At 52.2% G+C, this 19873-nt stretch overlaps 1 protein-coding gene across 4 annotated transcripts in view; it reads right to left on the bottom strand.

Moving 5' to 3' along the window:
* The window catches only part of PLXNB3 (plexin B3), a 297888-nt gene that overhangs the window by 168390 nt on the left and 109625 nt on the right, over positions 1-19873 (bottom strand). For 3 of the 4 annotated variants that reach the window (XM_086940225.1, XM_086940224.1, XM_086940227.1), the window contains one exon: positions 2728-2866. In XM_086940225.1, the coding sequence (XP_086796351.1) occupies positions 2728-2823 (96 nt within the window). In that variant the 5' untranslated portion in view covers positions 2824-2866. The remainder of the gene's footprint in view (positions 1-2727; positions 2867-19873) is intronic. The other variant, XM_086940226.1, reaches the window with a different exon arrangement.

Genomic DNA, 19873 nt, shown 5'->3' with positions numbered 1-19873 from the left:
TGGGTGGATGGATGAGTGAGTGGGTGGATGGATGAGTTAGTGGGTGGGTGGATGGATGGATGAGTGAAATGATGGATGGATTGATGAATTGATAAGTGCAAGGGTGAATAGATGGACGGATGAGTGAAAGGGTGGATGCAAGGATGGATGAGTGAGTGAAAGGGAGGGTAGATGGACAAAAGGATGAATAGATGAGTGAAGGGGTGACAGGATAAATGGATGAAAGGATGGATGAGTGATAGGGTCAATGGATGGATTCATGAGTGGATGAGTAGATGGGTGGGGGTGTGGATGGAAGGATTGCTAAGTGAAAGGGTCGATGGAGAGAGAAAGGGAGGATGGATGGATGACTGAAAGGGTGAATGGGTGGAAGGATGAGTGACTGGATGGATGAGTAAGTGAAAGGATGGGTGAAAGGGTAAATGGTTGGATGGATGAGTGAATGGATGGGTGGAAGAGTGGATGGTTGAGTGTACAGATGGATAGGGTGAAAGGGTGGATGGATGGATAATGGTTGGATGAGTGAAAGGATGGATGAAGGGATGGATGAGTGAAATGATAGATGGAGGGATGGAAGAGTGAAATGATAGATGGAAGGATACATGATGGATAGGTTTGCAAATGGTTGAATATGTTTGGAAATGGCTGGGCTTACTTATACACGATTGCGCGACCTATGATGTGTCTGTAAAACTTATCCAATTGTCCAGAAGTTTTCTCCTGAATTTTGATCCTTTGTCATGAATTTTTACACTCACCGTCCTGAATTTGCACCAATGCCAGTGGGTCACCCTACCTCCCCTGCCGCATAGGTTGGCCTTTCCCCTGCCGCATAGGTTGGCCTTTCCCCTGCCGCATAGGTCGGCCCCTCCCCTGCCGCATAGGTCGGCCCCTCCCCTGCCGCATAGGTCGGCCCCTCCCCTGCCGCATAGGTTGGCCCCTCCCCTGCCACATAATTCCAGCGGCTGGTCAGAGACGGTTTTTAAAACTTCGATAACGACCGTGTGGGAGAACATAGGGTTCCGGTGTCATTGCTATCGACCCTATGAGGTAGAACTGCTCTCGGGCCGTATTTAAACAAAGGAAATAGAGGCACACGTGTTAAAGTCGGATGTTTAAGTGGGGGCAGGGGGGCTCTCGGGCCAGGAGCTTGTAATGTTCTCTTAGTGTATCAGTTCTGTTCCTATTGTGAAGCGCTCTGACACCTTCGGCTAAAGTCCGCGCTATATAAAAACGCATCAAATAAATAAATAAATAAATAATATCAAACAATACCGAGTCCTCGCCCCCCCCCTCCCACACTCACACCATAGATAAATGGACCCTGTTAAGAGGCCTTCGAGGGCCTGGCAGGAGCCCCTCCCCCTCTGAAGGTCACTGGGAGGGAGCGGTAAGGGACGGTGACGTCAGCGCGACAGCAAACAATGAAGTAAGTCATTCCTTAAGCAACAGATCATATGTAAATAGAGAGGCCACGTGCACCCCCCAGCAAACAACCAACCACAGAGAGCCGCCCGGGAACACCACAAACACTGCGTGCGGGGGCACAATGGTGAGGTGCACGACGGGGGGGGGGGGGGGGGGGGGGGGGACCCTGGTGGGGTGCGCTTTAACACAGAAGCACATAGCATCAAGGTGAACATAAACCGTGCAAGGACACGGGGCAGAGGGGAGGGCAGCACTGCACACACTGGAGTGCGTGTGCCTGGTTCCACTGCACCTGCTGCACGGAGCTCCGTTGTATAGAGACAGGTGCTTTGGGAGCGATGCAGGAGAACACTAAACTGATACTGGGGTTCGGTTTGTGATGGCATCCAACAGGGACATTATCTAAGGCTGAAGTAAAAGAGCGAAGGTGAGAGAGTCGGTCCTGGCAGAAGGAGCAGCAAGAATCTCACTGGACCTGCCAAGACATCCCCCACCCACCACCCCCACCTCCGCCCCCAGCACTGGCCCCCCCCCATCAGGAAGAGACGCCACTTCAAGCTGCTCACTCACACCTACAAAGCTCTCCACAACACGGGACCGACCACCTGAACACCCGCCTGACTCATCACCCCCCCCCCCCACCAGACACTGGAGTTCAGCCCCCCCCCCCCCCCCCCCCCCCCATCCAGTCGCACCTCGGTGCCAAAGCCTGGAGGGAGCGCCCCATCCACCGCCGACCTCCGCCCCCGCGCCCAATCCAGGAGCGGCCTCAAGACCTGGTGTGCGAGTAGCTCCCCTCCTACCCTCCCACGCAGCGCCTAGACACCCCTGTGGTGATTAATGTGCTTTACAAATACTGATTAATTGATTGAGAGTGGGCAAGAAATGACAGGGGGTGATATAAAGGCGAAAGCAAGACAGGGCAGGTGAAAGGGAGTCGAGAGACGGACAGGGGGAGGATATAAAGGCAGAAGTAAGAAAGACCAGGTGAGAGACGGACAGAGAGATTAAATAAAGGTGGAAGCGAGAGATCGGGTGAGAGGGAGGCGAGAGACAGGCAGGGAGAGGATATAAAGGCAGAAGCAAGAGAGGGCAGGTGAGAGACAGGCAACGCAGATTGTCAGGGAGATGAGTAAATAAAGTAAGAGAGGGCAGGCAAAAGAAATGACAGGCAGGGAGGTGATGTAAAGGCAAGCACCTGGAGAGACAGGCAGATAAGATGCAGGAAGAATGAGAGACAGGCAGGCGAGCGACAGACATTCAACTGACCCACCTGCCCGTAGCCCCCCTGGCACTCACCGTTCCGACGGGCGTCTGACGGGTCAGACTCCAGGAAACACTGGTCTTCATAGCGCCGAAGGCTGGCGCTGCGCTCCAAGAGGCACTGAACTTCATAGCGCCACAAATTGACGCTGCAGCCTAGGGCACATGGTTCTGTCTGTCAAGGAAGAAAGAAAAGAAGGCTGTCAGGGTCAAAGGGTGAGCTACGGCAAAACGCATGAAGGGGGGGTTGAGATTTAATTTTTTTCATTTTGAAAGTTTTATATAGCGCTAGCTTAAACCGTAGGTATCATAGCGCTTTACATACACCCTGTAACAAGAACAGACGGAAATTGCATTACATAGTAGGCAGGCAGTAAGGAAGCAAACCAAGGATCACAAAATACAGCATGAAAAATAAAGTGGTTAACACATCTTTTCACTCCAGATACGAGCCATGTTCAGCACTGCCCTTAGAGGGGCTAGGTGTGCTTTTGGAGTCCCAGTAAGGATGATGTTCCCATAGTCGATTTTAGAGAGAACTAGGGATTGAACTACTGTCTTTAGGTCATCATGGGGAAGAAAAGGATTCAATTTCTTGAGGTGTTTTAGAGAGAAAAGAGCACTTTTTGCAGAGTTTTTGATGTGGGCCTCCATTGATAGGTTCTTGTCAAGGGTGATGCCTAGAGACTTAACAGAGTCGGATAGAATGAAGGGTCAGTTTAGGGCAACCAGATTCTTGAGCCACTCTTGGATTGGACGATGGTTGCCTTTTGGAGAGAATAGGATTAGTTCAGTTTTGTCCGGGTTCAGCTTTAAGTGGTTAACATAGAACCAAGTTTGGATCTCGGTTAGGGTGGCATTGAGGTGTCGGATGTCGCTGGGAGACTTGATCCTGAAATAGATTTCGGTGTCGTCCGCGTAAAGGTGGTAGTTCACTCCGGCTTTTTTCAATATGATTGTGAGGGGTTCCATGAAGAGATTGAAGAGGGACGGGGAGAGGATCGAGCCTTGTGGGACCCCAAATGTGACTTTTGTTGGTTTCGAGAGACAGGAGTTGATTTTAATTTATTGCGAGCGGTGTTGAAGGATGAAGGTGAGCCATTTTAGTACTGTGCCATTGATGCTGGAGTGCTTCGACAAAGTCTCCAGAAGCGCTGGATGATTTACTGTGTTGAATGCCGCAGATAGGTCAATGAGGATGAGTAGGCAGGCATCACCTTCATCTAAAGCCTTATGAATATCGTCAGAGATGCTGAGCATAGCTGTTTCCGTGCTACAGCCTTTCCTGAATCCTGATTGAAAGGTGTCGAGGAGGTTGAACTCATGTTATGTTAGGTTATAAAGGGATTTGTATCGCGCACTGTTACTCAAAAGTGTCCTGGCACGTGGGGGAACAGTAACATGGGAGGCAGCAAGGGCTAGATGGATTGCTTAAACAGATGAGTTTTTAAACGCTTTTAAAAAATGGACAGTTCCTTAGTGTGCCGAAGGTCATCTGGCAGAGCATTCCACAGGGTGACAGCCGTGACTGCAAAGGACTGCCCCCCAAGACGCGCTCGCCGAAATCTGGGGATCACCAGCCGTCTTTGAAAAGCGGAGGGGACGGCTAGGAATATAAAAGGCAAATCTGGAACAGATATAGGCAGGACCCAGCCGTGAAGTGCCTTGTGAGCCATGGTCAGAGCTTTGAAGTGCACTCGCTGAGCCACTGGCAACCAATGCAGGTTGGTTAGCTGCTTGGGAACGCTCAGGCCCCTCAGGATATTAAATAAAAGCCTAACTGCAGCATTCCGAATGACCTGCAGCTTTCCCAGGAGGTACCCTGGGATACCGAGGTAAAGGGCGTTGGCGTAATCTAGGCGAGACAAGATAAGCGCCCTGGACACCGTCTCCCTAGCAGAGCGGGGTAGCAGGGGAAAAAACCTCCTCAGGGCTTTGAGTGTGCCAAAGCACACCCCTGACAGTCTCTTGATCTGCTCACGAAAGCCTAAATCATCCCCAAACCAAGTTCCCAGATTCTTGGCTACTCCACAATCTCCCGTGAGGCAAGGGAACCCAGGAGGCCAGAGAGACTCTCTAAGAGCAGGAGGGAAATGGCCGTAGAGGAGCACCTCAGATTTCTCCTCATTGCACTTCAGGTTAGCCTGAGCCTTAACCCAAGTAAATACAGATGACAAACACCGATGAGCCACCTCAGTATGAAGATCCTCGCCCTTCCATGTGAAGAGAAGCTGGGTGTCATCGGCGCAAGCCATCATTTTGGCGCCCAGCTTCTAAGCCAAATAGATCAGGGGTGTGAGGTAAACATTGAACTGAAGAGGGCTCAATGTGGACCCCTGAGGGACACCGGTGGCCACTCTACTATCCGATGAGAAGGGGGGCATCCACACCTCTTGGGAGCGGTTGTCCAAGAAGGATTTAACCCCTGCCCAGGCCGTGCCTGTGATGCCAATGTCAGACAGGCGGGAAAGGAGCTGGAGGTGGGGTACTGTATCGAAGGCGGCAGAGAGGGCGAGCAAAATCAGTGCCGCCCTGCCGCCCGCTTCCAGGCACTCCCTAATAGCCTCCGCGATCTCCACTAGTGCTGTCTCGGTGCTAAAGGATGTCCTAAACCCGGATTGCGCCGGGTGAAGAGCTCCCGAGGATTCCACAAATCCCTCCAGTTGTTTAAAGGCCACTTTTTCACACACCTTAGCTAAGGCTGGAAGAAGGGAGATGGGACGGTAGTTGGAAAGAAGCGTGGGATCAGCTGAAGGTTTCTTAAGGGGAGGGAGGAGTTTGGCATGTTTCCATTGCAGGGGCACTCTTCCAGATTGCAGTGAGCTATTACCCATCACCACGACCTTCGGCGAGACTATCTCCGCCACCCCACTCAGGACCCTAGCAGGACAGGGGTCCAGGAGATGGGAGGGGTGGATCATGGCAGATAATGCACATTGCCTGCTCGTAGGGGCTCCTGCGGAGTCCCGTAATACACTCACTCATTGTGTGGTCCTGGGCAAATCACTTTACGCTCCAGTGCTTCAACCTGTACACGTGTGCGTGATGCAAGGGTGTGTAACGAACAGCCGTTCCAGAGGTGGTTGAAGATTATAGTCAGGCCTGGATTGAGGCGCATCACCACCACTCTATGTGTGTAAGGGGGTGACAGGAGCAGTTATTGGGGTACACCGTTGAAGCTGCCTGCGTGCCAGGGTTGGGGGGCACCAACAGAGCAGAGCTCTGGTTCGGCTGCCAGGGCCGTGAATGCCAGGATTGTCTGTGCCATCTGTGGGGGCTGAAGGCTGCCACTGTTTGGGGCCCGGTGACCCCTGGCCCCTCGTGACTCTGCTCTGGCACTGGCAAGAAGAGGCCATTATGTGCAGGGCCGTTTCTAGGTGTTTTGCCGCCCTAGGCGAGAACTGAAAAATGCCGCCCCCTCCCTTTTATTACCATCACTCTCTCCCCCTGTCATCCAGGCTAGAGAGGCACAACCTCTACTGCCAAACCCTTCTATGTTACTCTCATTTACTATCAGGAAACACGATCACAACGGTCAGTCCTGAAAACGACCTCAACGAAAGGCCCAGGCCAGACAGGTACGGTAGCCATACACTCCTTGTGTTTAAATACCACTGAGGCGTCAAGTGCAACTCGTTTTCAAAACCCGAAACAACGTAACCTTCCGCCAAGCATGCATGTAGACATGCAACGCCGACATACGAAATGCAATATTATTTTTACCTACTGCCAGCAATCCCCCCAATCAAAAGCAAAAAATATTTATTGCCCTAATAAAGGGCTTATCAATTGACACTTCTAGGAGGAGACTCGTTGGGGGTCTCTAACGAAAGAAAAATAAACATTTGGTGATGTAGAGCGACATTACAAAGAAAACCCCTCTTCTTTCAACAGCCCCTCGCTGCAGATAATTAGTAATATAACCCAACTCAGTAGTGTTGATTTTGTCATCTGAGGAAAGACTGGGTTAACTTTACTAAAAATTGCAGAATTTGTATCTGCATATTATAGGGAACTTTTGGAGAAACTGCAAAATTAGGAGGAATTCTGTGAAACCAGCACTTGGTGCTATATTGTGTGCTAAAAATCAGTGCAAAAAACAAATGCAGCTTCTCGCATTCTGGCCATTCGCATTGTTCAAATGCAGGCACTCGTGCAAAATAAATGTTTGCTAATTTGGTAGAAGGAAGAACTGTATTAGTGCGGTAATTACTATTGTAACATGGTCTTATGCGACCCCTCGTAAAGGCACTCTAGCTTACTTTAATTCTTCCAACTATACCCGTTCCAGCAGACACATTGCACTCATTCAACTCATTCATCCATTAATTTATTCACACATTAAAAATGCTCGTGTGCTCAATCCTACCCGAGCCTCGTCCCTTAGGGGTCCCTTAGCCTTCCTTACAGGAGGTGCTCCTGAACTATCGCAGGTGCAGCTGACCTTTGACCCTTGGTAGGTGACCTTGAACAGATTCTCGAAGTGCTTCTTTTTATATCTTCTAGACCTCGACCCAGGATGTGGCCTCTGCCCTGATGCAGCCGCACTCTGCCAGCTTCTGTCTTTGCCTCGCCCCTCACTCCTCGTTGAGGGGTCGGCACTTATGACTGTTGCATGTTGGAGTGTGTGGTGTGTTGTCTTTCAGTTTTGTGTTCCTGATCTGCTCCCTCGAGGATTTCCTCCTGTGATGCCCTTGTGCGGCCTCGTTGTCCTACATATATGGTCCTGGGCGAGGGCCTCAATAATCCTTCCCAGTCTCCACTGTCTCATGTAGGCACACTGCGCACTGTGGAACACACGCAGCTTCATATATAGCGCTGTATAAAGCACCTACTGGTTATACGTCTTCAGAGGCTGTTTATGAATTTATGGTGAGGAGAAAAGCCTCTTGGCCGTGCTCTTTGTTATTTTACTACGTCATCTGATTCAATGCTCCCCAAAAGCAGCGCGAGGTCCCCTACCAAGTATTTTTTTGCAGTTTCATATAGCGCAAACTCCATCCGAAGGCATCAGAGCGCTTTACATGAGCACCAGATGCGTTACAGACGGACACATTCATTTTTAGGCACAGGGAGATTAAGTGAATTGCCCAGAACCACACAGTGTTGCGCATACCTGCCGAGACTCAAACCCGGTTCCCCAGCTTTAAAATCAGCCACTCTAGTCGTTTAGCCACATCCTCTCCAGGTGACCCATGAAATGAATGTCTGATTGTGAAATGTGGGTCCCTCGTCACTGTTCGGGGCCCTCAATGCTATGTCATACCACCTTTGAGCCTATGATTGGATGTTTAGACTCCGGTGGGAGAAAGCACCCCCAGGAGAAAGTGTAAAGTATTAGGATGAGAGGTGAGCAGGGCAGGGTCCTGGGGGCCTCTGGTGTGTTATTTTATTTTATTGTAGCCCTTCCTTGGGAGAGCTCATCCCCCCTCCCCCTCGCAAGTGGAGGATTGTTTTTTGAGCACCATGAGACCCCTGCAGGTCACTGTAGCGCACATGTGAACTTCTAGACAGCTCTTAGGTAAGGCGCGCAACGCCCACAGCGCTCAAAGGGCTTCAGCACGACAGCACCCCCTCCCCTTCCTCACAGCGTAAGTAACAGGACACATAAACAAATAGAATCATGTGTTTAGAAATGTTAAAAATGTGTCTTGTGTTTCCTTGCAAGAAGCAGCAGCCGATGTCCAGAGACAATAGATTCATAACAACTCTTTTTGAGATGAAACATCAGTACCTCTTGTTGCTGCGGCTGTTATCGCCTCCTTTTTCCATCTTCACACACAAGGCACAAGGAGAGCCTCCCCCCCCCCCCCCCCCCCCACACACACACACACGTCCGTCGTCCCCTAAAAATGTGCACACGCCATTCCATCTCTCTCCCTATGAAGTCCAATTCTGAAATCCTAAAGCGAAATGATCGGGGGTCTGCATCATGTGTCCTTTCCACTCATTCCAAACATGAGCGCATTCTCGCATCGAGCCACGAAGCCTTCATTTCAGCAGCCACCTACAGTCTGGCAGCCAAGTCCATGCCACCTTAAACTAGATGAGTGCCAGTCAGAGCGTGCGGGGAACACTGCTCGAACTCCGACACCTCTGTACTCCCAGAAGTCAGAAAGGGACGGCAGGCAGGAGGCACCCGAACTGGCTCCAACTCCTAAAACTACCACTGACCTTTACAATGAACTTTCATGTACGAATGAATCCCCATTACCCAGAATGCTTTTGCAATCGCTCACTTCGGCGTTGAATGCACTAAGCACAACATCGCGGCTCGGATGGCTGTCACTTGCCCTGTAGAATCCTAGAGGCTCTTCCCCTGTGATGATCTGGTGGAAGGCCGGCGGCGCGAACGTGATTTCCGTAAGTGAAACGTACTCAGTAGAGGCAAGCGTCTCTTTACTTTCGTAGGTTCAAATCAAATATTTTTTCCCCCTTTTGCCGCCCTAGCCCTTTTGCCGCCCTAGGCAGCCGCCTAGTCTTGCCTAATGATAGAAACGGCCCTGATTATGTGGCGCCGGCGCCCTCCGCGTGCCCACTCTGAAGGGACCCCATTATTACAGCCGGTGCCAAGCTGCAGTGCCCGGGCTGTCACAGCACAGACCACCACCCCTCAGTCACCAGGAGAACTTATCCGCCCCCCCCCCCCCCCATCACTTCGGTACAGGAGGCAATGGCGCCCCAAGACCCGCCCCTCTACCAGACTCACCCTAGTATAGGCGAACTTACAACCCTCCCTTACCACCCTGCCTCTCGGTACAGGACGCAGTGCCGCCCCAGTCCAGGACCCTACAGACCTCCCACAATCCAGGAGCCTTCAGACCACCCACAGTCCCGGTACAAGACCCCCAACCAGTTATCATCCCAGTACACAAGCCTTCAAACCACCCAAAGTCCAGGTACACGACCCCCAACCTAGTCCTAATCCCAGTACAGGAACCTACAGACCTCCCACAGTCCAGGAGCCTACAGACCTCCCACAGTCCAGGAGCCTACAGACCTCCCACAGTCCAGGAGCCTACAGACCGCCCACAGTCCAGGAGCCTACAGACCGCCCACAGTCCAGGAGCCTACAGACCGCCCACAGTCCAGGAGCCTACAGACCGCCCACAGTCTTTTCAGAAAAGAAATAAACTGTGCAATGCCCATGTTCTTTTAACCTATGTAGAGATTATGTTTATATGTTACTCAGTTATGTGTTCTCCTTGGCCCTGAGGAAGGTGACATCACCGAAACGTACGTCGGCCCAACATCCACAATTTGGATACAGCTTGGTCAATTCCATACAGACCAATGTCTAATTGGCAGAACCACTACATCTAGGTTCCTATTGTAATCTACCAAGTACACCTTTGGTTTTTTTGTCTTAGTATGCTTAGTCTGTGTATTTGTATTGTTAGGAATGTTTTTTAATAATTGTATTGCTATGACTGGTATGTAAGTATGTATGCATGAATGTCAGGACTATAATAGATTGTTAGGGGCACATTTTCTTTAGTATTATTGTCTTAACTTGCACTTTACCCAACTATACAAACTGTATTAAGAATGGTGATGAATTTCTGTCCAATATGCCAAATGACAAAATGAAGTGTACAGATGTATAAATATTTTCAAACTAATATAATTAAAAAAAATATATATATATATGTTTTGATAATACTTTGAAGTGTTAGCCTTCCTCTTTGGCATCCTCCTATTTGTGAATTGTGTTAGGATTTATTCCTTGTAAAAAGCAATATAGGTCCCTCAGAGGTATTTCGTATATTTTGCTTGTCACAGTCCAGGAGCCTACAGACCGCCCACAGTCAAGGAGCCTACAGACCGCCCACAATCCAGGAGCCTACAGACCGCCCACAGTCCAGGAGCCTACAGACCGCCCACAGTCCAGGAGCCTACAGACCGCCCACAGTCCAGGAGCCTACAGACCGCCCACAGTCCAGGAGCCTACAGACCGCCCACAGTCCAGGAGCCTACAGACCGCCCACAGTCCAGGAGCCTACAGACCTCCCTCCCACAGTCCAGGAGCCTACAGACCTCCCACAGTCCAGGAGCCTACGGACCATCCACAGTCCAGGAGCCTATGGACCATCCACAGTCCAGGAGCCTACGGACCACCCACAGTCCAGGAGCCTACGGACCACCCACAGTCCAGGAGCCTATGGACCATCCACAGTCCAGGAGCCTACAGACCACCCACCGTCCAGGAGCCTTCAGACCACCCACAGTCCAGGAGCCTACAGACCACCCACAGTCCAGGAGCCTACAGACCACCCACAGTCAGGTACAAGACCCCCATCCAGTCATCCCAGCAAAGGCTCTTACAGACCACCCACAGCCCAGGATCCTACAGACCACCCACCGTCCAGGAGCCTTCAGACCACCCACAGTCCAGGAGCCTACAGACCACCCACAGTCCAGGAGCCTACAGACCACCCACAGCCCAGGATCCTACAGACCACCCACAGCCCAGGATCCTACAGACCACCCACAGCCCAGGATCCTACAGACCACCCACCGTCCTGGAGCCTTCAGACCACCCACAGCCCAGGAGCCTTCAGACCACCCACAGCCCAGGAGCCTACGGACCACCCACAGTCGGGTACAAGTCCCCCACCCAGTCACTGGAGGGTTGTCCATACTCCGGGGTGAAGGGCCGGAGAACAGTGGACTCCCTGGTCCCGATCTGACAGCTCCGAGGCCTGGACCGGTGTCTGAAGGGCTGGAGTGGGATCAAGCACTGACCGTTCTCCTGCCCGGAGCTCATGTGACCAGGACGAGCGGTCAGATGTGGCCAAAAAAGGTCCAAAGAAAAGGCGGCGTCAGAATCAGCGACAATGCGCTGGAGTCCAGATGGATCAAACATACCCCAGGGCGCGACAAGTAATACGAACAGAGACATGAAATCAAAAGAACGGCTGGGATTCACTTTTTGAACATATGCAGGAAAAAATTCAGGTGCTCACACAGGAAAGTGAGAACAAGCGTGCCGTGATAAGTGGGGGTGACTTTAAAATATAAACCTGGCATTGACAACACGTAGGAGAACTCCTCAAGAATAAATGACACAAAGTGTACACAGTTATTGTAGGGGGTCGACGGCGTCGAGCTCACTCTTGTGCACTGCACTATTCTCTCTTGTAGTGACCATGAAGCGCAGGACGCGTGCACTGTACAGTCACTGATGGTCAGTCCTGCAGAAGAGCGAGCATGTCGGGCACAGAATGTGTTTGTTTGTGTATTGTGGTATTTTCCAATGATCATGAAGCGCAGAGCGCATCCCCTGTGCACTGTGCACTTACTTAGGTCAGTACTGTAGACCGGTGAACACGCAGTGCACAGAATGCACGTGCTTGTGCTATTTTCTGGTTATCATGAAGCGAAGAACACGTGCCCCTGTCCACTGTAGTTACTAATAGTCACTACTGCAGAATAGTGAACATGCTGTGCACAGAACGCACGCGCTTGTGTACTATACTATTTTCTTTTCGAGTGATCACGAAGTGCAGAACGCGTGCCTTGTGCACTGTAGTTACTAATGGTCACTAGAGCAGAATAGTGAACATGTCATGCACAGAATGCACGTGCTTGTGCATTGTGTTATTTTCCGGTGATCGTGAAGCGCAGACGGGTGCTCTTGTGCACTATAGTTATTAATGGTCAATACCGCAGCAGAATAGTACGTCGTGCACAGAATGCACGTGCTTGTGCATTGTGTTATCTTCCAGTGATCATAAAGCCCATGGCGCGTGCCCTTGTGCACTGCACAGCTGCTGCCCTCGGTTTGAGATGAATGAGCCTGTGAATTGTGAAAGGAAGCTGTAGTAATGCAAGAGTAACCCCAGAGCCGGCCCCCGCCCCGCCCCGCCCTTGAAGTTGACCCCAGGAGGGCCTTGAAGGCGTGGGTGGGGGGCAAGAGAAGGGCGTGAGACTCGCGCCACCCCTGGATCTCCGAACCCTGACATTTCGGGGAGTGAGACACAGCCCCATTGACAGAAGAGTGAGTGACGCTGGTTGCACTCCGTGCAGAGGGAGCTGGGGCTGTACAGCCCCCCCCCCCCTCTCAGCCAATAGGGCTGCCGGCCCATCCTTCCTCACATCCGGTCGCAGTCGCACCCCCGCGTCGGCCTCGGACATACCTCACATATTTCTACTTTCCTTCTCCCTCCCTTCTGCTGCAGACGGACGGACGGACGGAGCCCTCCCCAGCCCTCCCTGCTCCAGTCTGACCTTCAACTCTGTGTAACGGCCTACTCCAGAGGGCGGCGAGCCGCCCACACCTCCAGCCTGGCTCAGCCCGAGGCGCTGCTGGAACCTCGAGCCCTCAACGAGCCGAGCTTTCACTTGCTTCTGTCTGCCTCCCTTCCTCTACCCAGGATGTGGCATTACTGTCAGAGCTGCCCTCTGAAGAACTGGTGCTCTCGTAAAACCCTCGGCCTTCGGGTCCGCACCCTGTGATTCTGGGCACATCTCCATCTCCCCGTGTCCAGAGACTGAATGTGGCCTTGTGTAATCCAGCTGGTGCTCTCGCAAAACCCTCGGCCTTCGGGTCCAGTCTGCGCTATAGAAAAACACAGAAGACACACTAACAGGTGCAAACACAATTTTAATAGAAGGAAAGACAGGTAGATTGCAATTTACTGACTGATTTGTACGATGTGAAACCATAAAACCTGGACAAATCGCTTCTTCCCCGCGTAAATTCTGTGATCTTATGCAAATATTTATTTCACCAAAACTTTTTTCTTCATTGTGACATAAAACCACTTTCAAATATGTAAGTTCAAACTATCAGTTGTATAAAACTCTCCCTTTTAATGAGCACTCAGTGCAGTGTCATAATGTGCCTTATGTATGGCAAAGCTTCACCATGAAATACAGTTGTTTGAATGCTCACAAGGCTTTAGAATGTGTTCCGTGACGTTTGTTGTTTTATTTACATCACAAATATTTTCAGGGCTTGGCTCGTGAACAGGCTGTAAGATCCGAGCACACGGTTGGCTTGGCTCTTTCCATTGATTGGTTGGCTCGCCTACCTCTAACCCTGCCCTCCAGCCTCATACTGTGACCTCTGCCCCTGCCCTCCAGCCTCATACTGTGACCTCTGACCCAGTCCTACAGTCCCATACTGTGACCTCTGACCCTGCCCTCCAGTCTCATACTGTGACCTCTGACCCAGCCCTCCAGTCCCATACTGTGACCTCTGCCCCTGCCCTCCAGCCTCATACTGTGACCTCTGACCCAGCCCTCCAGTCCCATACTGTGACCTCTGACCCTGCCCTCCAGCCTCATACTGTGACCTCTGACCCAGCCCTCCAGTCCCATACTGTGACCTCTGACCCAGCCCTCCAGTCCCATACTGTGACCTCTGACCCTGCACTCCAGTCGCATACTGTGACCTCTGACCCAGTCCTACAGTCCCATACTGTGACCTCTGACCCTGCCCTCCAGCCTCATACTGTGACCTCTGACCCTGCCCTCCAGTCCCATACTGTGACCTCTGACCCGGCCCTCCAGCCCCATACTGTGACCTCTGACCCTGCCCACCAACCTCATACTGTGACCTCTGACCCAGCCCTCCAGTCCCATACTGTGACCTCTACCCTGCCCTCCAGTCTCATACTGTGACCTCTGACCCTGCCCTCCAGCCTCATACTGTGACCTCTGACCCTGCCCTCCAGCCTCATACTGTGACCTCTGACCCTGCCCTCCAGCCTCATACTGTGACCTCTGCCCCTGCCCTCCAGCCTCATACTGTGAGCTCTGACCCAGCCCTCCAGCCTCATACTGTGACCTCTGACCCAGCCCTCCAGTCCCATACTGTGACCTCTGACCCTGCCCTCCAGCCTCATACTGTGACCTCTGACCCAGCCCTCCAGTCCCATACTGTGACCTCTGACCCAGCCCTCCAGTCCCATACTGTGACCTCTGACCCTGCACTCCAGTCTCATACTGTGACCTCTGACCCAGCCCTCCAGTCCCATACTATGACCTCAGACCCTGCCCTCCAGCCTCATACTGTGACCTCTGACCCTGCCCTCCAGCCTCATACTGTGACCTCAGACCCAGTCCTCCAGTCCCATACTGTGACCTCTGACCCTGCCCACCAACCTCATACTGTGACCTCTGACCCAGCCCTCCAGTCCCATACTGTGACCTCTGACCCTGCCCTCCAGTCTCATACTGTGACCTCTGACCTCTGACCCAGCCCTCCAGTCCCATACTGTGACCTCTGACCCAGCCCTCCAGTCCCATACTGTGACCTCTGACCCAGCCCTCCAGTCCCATACTGTGACCTCTGACCCAGCCCTCCAGTCCCATACTGTGACCTCTGCCCCTGCCCTCCAGCCTCATACTGTGACCTCTGACCCAGCCCTCCAGTCCCATACTGTGATCTCTGACCCTGCCCTCCAGCCTCATACTGTGACCTCTGACCCAGCCCTCCAGTCCCATACTGTGACCTCTGACCCAGCCCTCCAGTCCCATACTGTGACCTCTGACCCTGCACTCCAGTCGCATACTGTGACCTCTGACCCAGTCCTACAGTCCCATACTGTGACCTCTGACCCTGCCCTCCAGCCTCATACTGTGACCTCTGACCCTGCCCTCCAGTCCCATACTGTGACCTCTGACCCGGCCCTCCAGCCCCATACTGTGACCTCTGACCCTGCCCACCAACCTCATACTGTGACCTCTGACCCAGCCCTCCAGTCCCATACTGTGACCTCTACCCTGCCCTCCAGTCTCATACTGTGACCTCTGACCCTGCCCTCCAGCCTCATACTGTGACCTCTGACCCTGCCCTCCAGCCTCATACTGTGACCTCTGACCCTGCCCTCCAGCCTCATACTGTGACCTCTGCCCCTGCCCTCCAGCCTCATACTGTGACCTCTGACCCAGCCCTCCAGCCTCATACTGTGACCTCTGACCCAGCCCTCCAGTCCCATACTGTGACCTCTGACCCTGCCCTCCAGCCTCATACTGTTACCTCTGACCCAGCCCTCCAGTCCCATACTGTGACCTCTGACCCAGCCCTCCAGTCCCATACTGTGACCTCTGACCCTGCACTCCAGTCTCATACTGTGACCTCTGACCCAGCCCTCCAGTCCCATACTGTGACCTCAGACCCTGCCCTCCAGCCTCATACTGTGACCTCTGACCCTGCCCTCCAGCCTCATACTGTGACCTCAGACCCAGTCCTCCAGTCCCATACTGTGACCTCTGACCCTGCCCTCCAGCCTCATACTGTGACCTCTGACCCTGCCCTCCAGTCCCATACTGTGACCTCTGACCCTGCCCTCCAGTCCCATACTGTGACCTCTGACCCTGCCCACCAACCTCATACTGTGACCTCTGACCCAGCCCTCCAGTCCCATACTGTGACCTCTGACCCTGCCCTCCAGTCTCATACTGTGACCTCTGACCCTGCCCTCCAGCCTCATACTGTGACCTCTGACCCTGCCCTCCAGCCTCATACTGTGAGCTCTGACCCAGCCCTCCAGCCTCATACTGTGACCTCTGACCTCTGACCCAGCCCTCCAGTCCCATACTGTGACCTCTGACCCAGCCCTCCAGTCCCATACTGTGACCTCTGACCCAGCCCTCCAGTCCCATACTGTGACCTCTGACCCAGCCCTCCAGTCTCATACTGTGACCTCTGACCCTGCCCTCCAGCCTCATACTGTGAGCTCTGACCCAGCCCTCCAGCCTCATACTGTGACCTCTGACCCTGCCCTCCAGTCTCATACTGTGACCTCTGACCCTGCCCTCCAGCCTCATACTGTGACCTCTGACCCTGCCCTCCAGTCCCATACTGTGACCTCTGACCCTGCCCTCCAGTCTCATACTGTGACCTCTGACCCTGCCATCCAGCCTCATACTGTGACCTCTGACCCAGCCCTCCAGTCCCATACTGTGACCTCTGACCCTGCCCTCCAGTCTCATACTGTGACCTCTGACCCTGCCATCCAGCCTCATACTGTGACCTCTGACCCAGCCCTCCAGTCCCATACTGTGACCTCTGACCCTGCCCTCCAGCCTCATAGGTAGAATTCCAGGGCTTGACCCTCCTCGAGTCCTCCTCATTTCTGTTTTTTACACTGAATGTTCGTGCCTCGCGCCACCTTCCGCGCTTTCTCACAGCAGCCCCGCATCTGGTCTCTCTCCTCCTACAACTCGCAGTTTACAATCCCTCCTCACAGGAGGTTGTGGACTCCGGAAGTGAGCAGTGCTCCAGATGGGCTGCACCTATGAACCAAGCTTACAGAGTAGAGAGAGTGCAATGCCAGGTCTTCAAGGCTTTCGAAAGAGAGAGTGAGAGTCCAGACCCTACATTGTGAGAGGGAGGGAGCTCCAATGTTCAGCCGCAGACACAGAAGGCTCTGCCTCCCCACCGAGCTTTCCTGAAACTAGGGACAATCAGCAGCTTCTTGCTCGCCGATCTCAGCTGCTTGGTGGGGACAGACTCTGAAATAGTTGAGAGCCTTCTGACCCTGAGTTGTGGAAGGCCTTCTGAACCAGGCAGAGGGCTTTGAAGACTATTCTCCGATCAAGCGGAAGCCAGGGCAGATTCCTGATGGTGCCGAGAAACCCATCCCCAGCCGGGCGCAGCATTCTGCGCAAGCTGAAGTCGATGCACACGCCCCTTATTAATACCCAGATAAAGGGCATTACAATAGTCTAATCGAGACAACACAAGGGCTACAGTGACCTGTTTCAGGGCAGAAAAGGAAAGAAATTGGGCTCAATCAAAAATTAATTCCCACTTTGGGAATTTTTTGAACAATCAAAAACTTTGGGGAAGTTTGGCATCCAAGCCGTCATGTTTGACAGAGCTGTCCGTCAAACTTTTCGTACATGGTTTCTACCAATGTACAGAGAGGTCTGCGGGGCTGGAAGACCTCTCTAAATGTGGCGGGCCAGTAAAGTCCTGTGCCACCCCGTCTGCCTTTACTCCGTCTGCTAATCCTAAATGAAGCCCTCGGTCTAGAGGGCACAGTGCGCGACAAACTGTGCTTTTGAACACTGTCCGAGAGACTGCGGTGCTCAGACTACTTGCAAGCATTTGGAGTATCACCTTTTGGGAGACCTGAGACTGGGGCAACTTTCCAGGCCTACTGCTGCCAATGCTTGTGCAATCCATAAAGAAGGACATCTGCACCCACTCAAGGAGTGCTTCTATGGGCGCAAATTGGTTTCTTTTTTGGTAAACTGGTCCTAAATATATTTTTACGTTCCTGATTAAAAAAATTAACAAGTCCAAACCTCTTACTCAAATTAGAATGGCAATAAAAATGGATCCATATACAGCAGACGCGACTCCTGGACCTTAGACCACCCTACCAAGCCAAGGATGTATTTAAAGGGGGGTATCACAACACAGCACACCCCCTGTAAGTCTGCGGCACTGCTCCCCCATCTGCTCCAGCCTCCCACTCCTCACTTGCCCCTATTATCCTGCAATGTTTTATTTGTTTTTATTATGCGCTCTCACACTAAAAAGAATATTTTTTTTATTTAGTGATCCAAGTGGAACTAGCCACCTTGCATTGGTCACAAATAAAAAAATAGGAACAGAAAGACAAAAATAGTAGTATTCGCATTCTGTCGACTCCTTCATGCATGGTGACGCTACCGGTAACAGCAGTCAACACCACTGGTCCTTTTTCTTTTTTTTGTTGATGCTGTGCGGGATTGGCTGAAATAATTTTCCTTATTGCCAGTTCTGCACAGCATCAGCAAAATGCATTGGCAAAGCCAATATTCTCAGGAGGCAAGACCTGCTGACTTTGCCAATGCTTGTTGTGTACTGTCACCTTTGCCAAATACTTTGCCTCTTGGTGGAACTATCGGGTTAAGGGGAGCAAGAGAGCAGTGGGAGGCTGAAGAGGGTGGGAGAGGAGAAGAAAGGCAGCACAAGAAGGTGAGCACAACAAAGGGGAGTGGGAGAAGCAGCAGCGGCGGCTCCTCCTTCAGGGTGGAGGGCGCCGCCCCACAGCTCTCTGAGCAGAGAGTAAAGGAAAATGAAGATGATAATAAAACATGGTATTTTATTTTTCCTTGCTATGCCTGGTATGAAGATTCAAGGGTAGGGCGGTTTTTTTTCTTGCTGTGCCCGGTATGCCGAATCTAGGATGGGGTGGGCCATTTTGTCTGACCCTGGGAGGACTAGTCGTAAGCACTGCTACAAGTGGGCATGTCTGTTTAGCGGCCCGTCGTAGGCCGGCCAAACCCACATGCGCACTTAGGTTTCTCCACCCCGAGGAGAAACAGCACAGACTCCCTGTGCCTGAGCAAGCATTGAACCAGCTCGCTCAGGCCAATCCCCATGCTGCTCTCATGCTGGGTGGAGCATGACAGCAGCGTCTGGATTGGATGGGGAGTCTGTGATGTGTCCCTGGGACTGCTGGGAGCAGGAGAGCAGAGGCGCACCGAGGCGAGCAGCGACAAGCCGCATCAGGTAAGTCTTAATTTCATTTTAACCCCGCGCTCCCCCCTCAACCACTTCCCCACCACTTTTTGATTATATTGGCCACAATTGAGAAGCATGCGATCGACAGAACAACACAGGAAACAGGGGCAAAAGGAGAAACACACAAGAGACAGTGGCATGTGATGAACACAGTGACACAGATAAACTCGACCAGCGACTCTTGCCTCCACACCCTCAAACTCCTCAAGGAAAGATTTCGGATAGCTACCGCTTAACGTTCCACTTCTTCTGGGGCTCAGTTTGTTTACTGTGTGGGGGACACTGAAGTCACAGACACGCCTTGACATTGGTGGCAGTTGGCCCGACACATCTCCAAGCAGTTCCATGTGCAAGTTGAACAACATGGCTGAAATGATTGAGCACTGAGTCAGGCGTGGGTGAGTTCCCCGATTCACCTCCTGGCAGGTACAGCCGCCAGGGGCTCTAGCAGAGGACCCAGCTATCAAGACCTGAATATATGCTGATGCAGCTCTCCTATGGAGTTTGTTCTTTCGCTCTGTACATACACACAGGGTGCATGGGACGAGAGAGGTATGTGCAGGAAACACACATGGATCTGGCTTATAACAAAACAATGAGAGGTGCTTTTAAAATCCAGCACAGCATTGATGTATTCGAACCCCCAAACATAGTCATTTCTGCTGATACTGATTCTTAAGACATTGTTCGAATACCCAATTTGTTCGTTCT

This window comes from Lissotriton vulgaris, chromosome 10 (genome assembly GCF_964263255.1).
Source record: "Lissotriton vulgaris chromosome 10, aLisVul1.2, whole genome shotgun sequence".
Classification (NCBI taxonomy): Eukaryota; Metazoa; Chordata; class Amphibia; order Caudata; family Salamandridae; genus Lissotriton; species Lissotriton vulgaris.
This window is presented reverse-complemented; position numbering and strand designations above follow the sequence as displayed.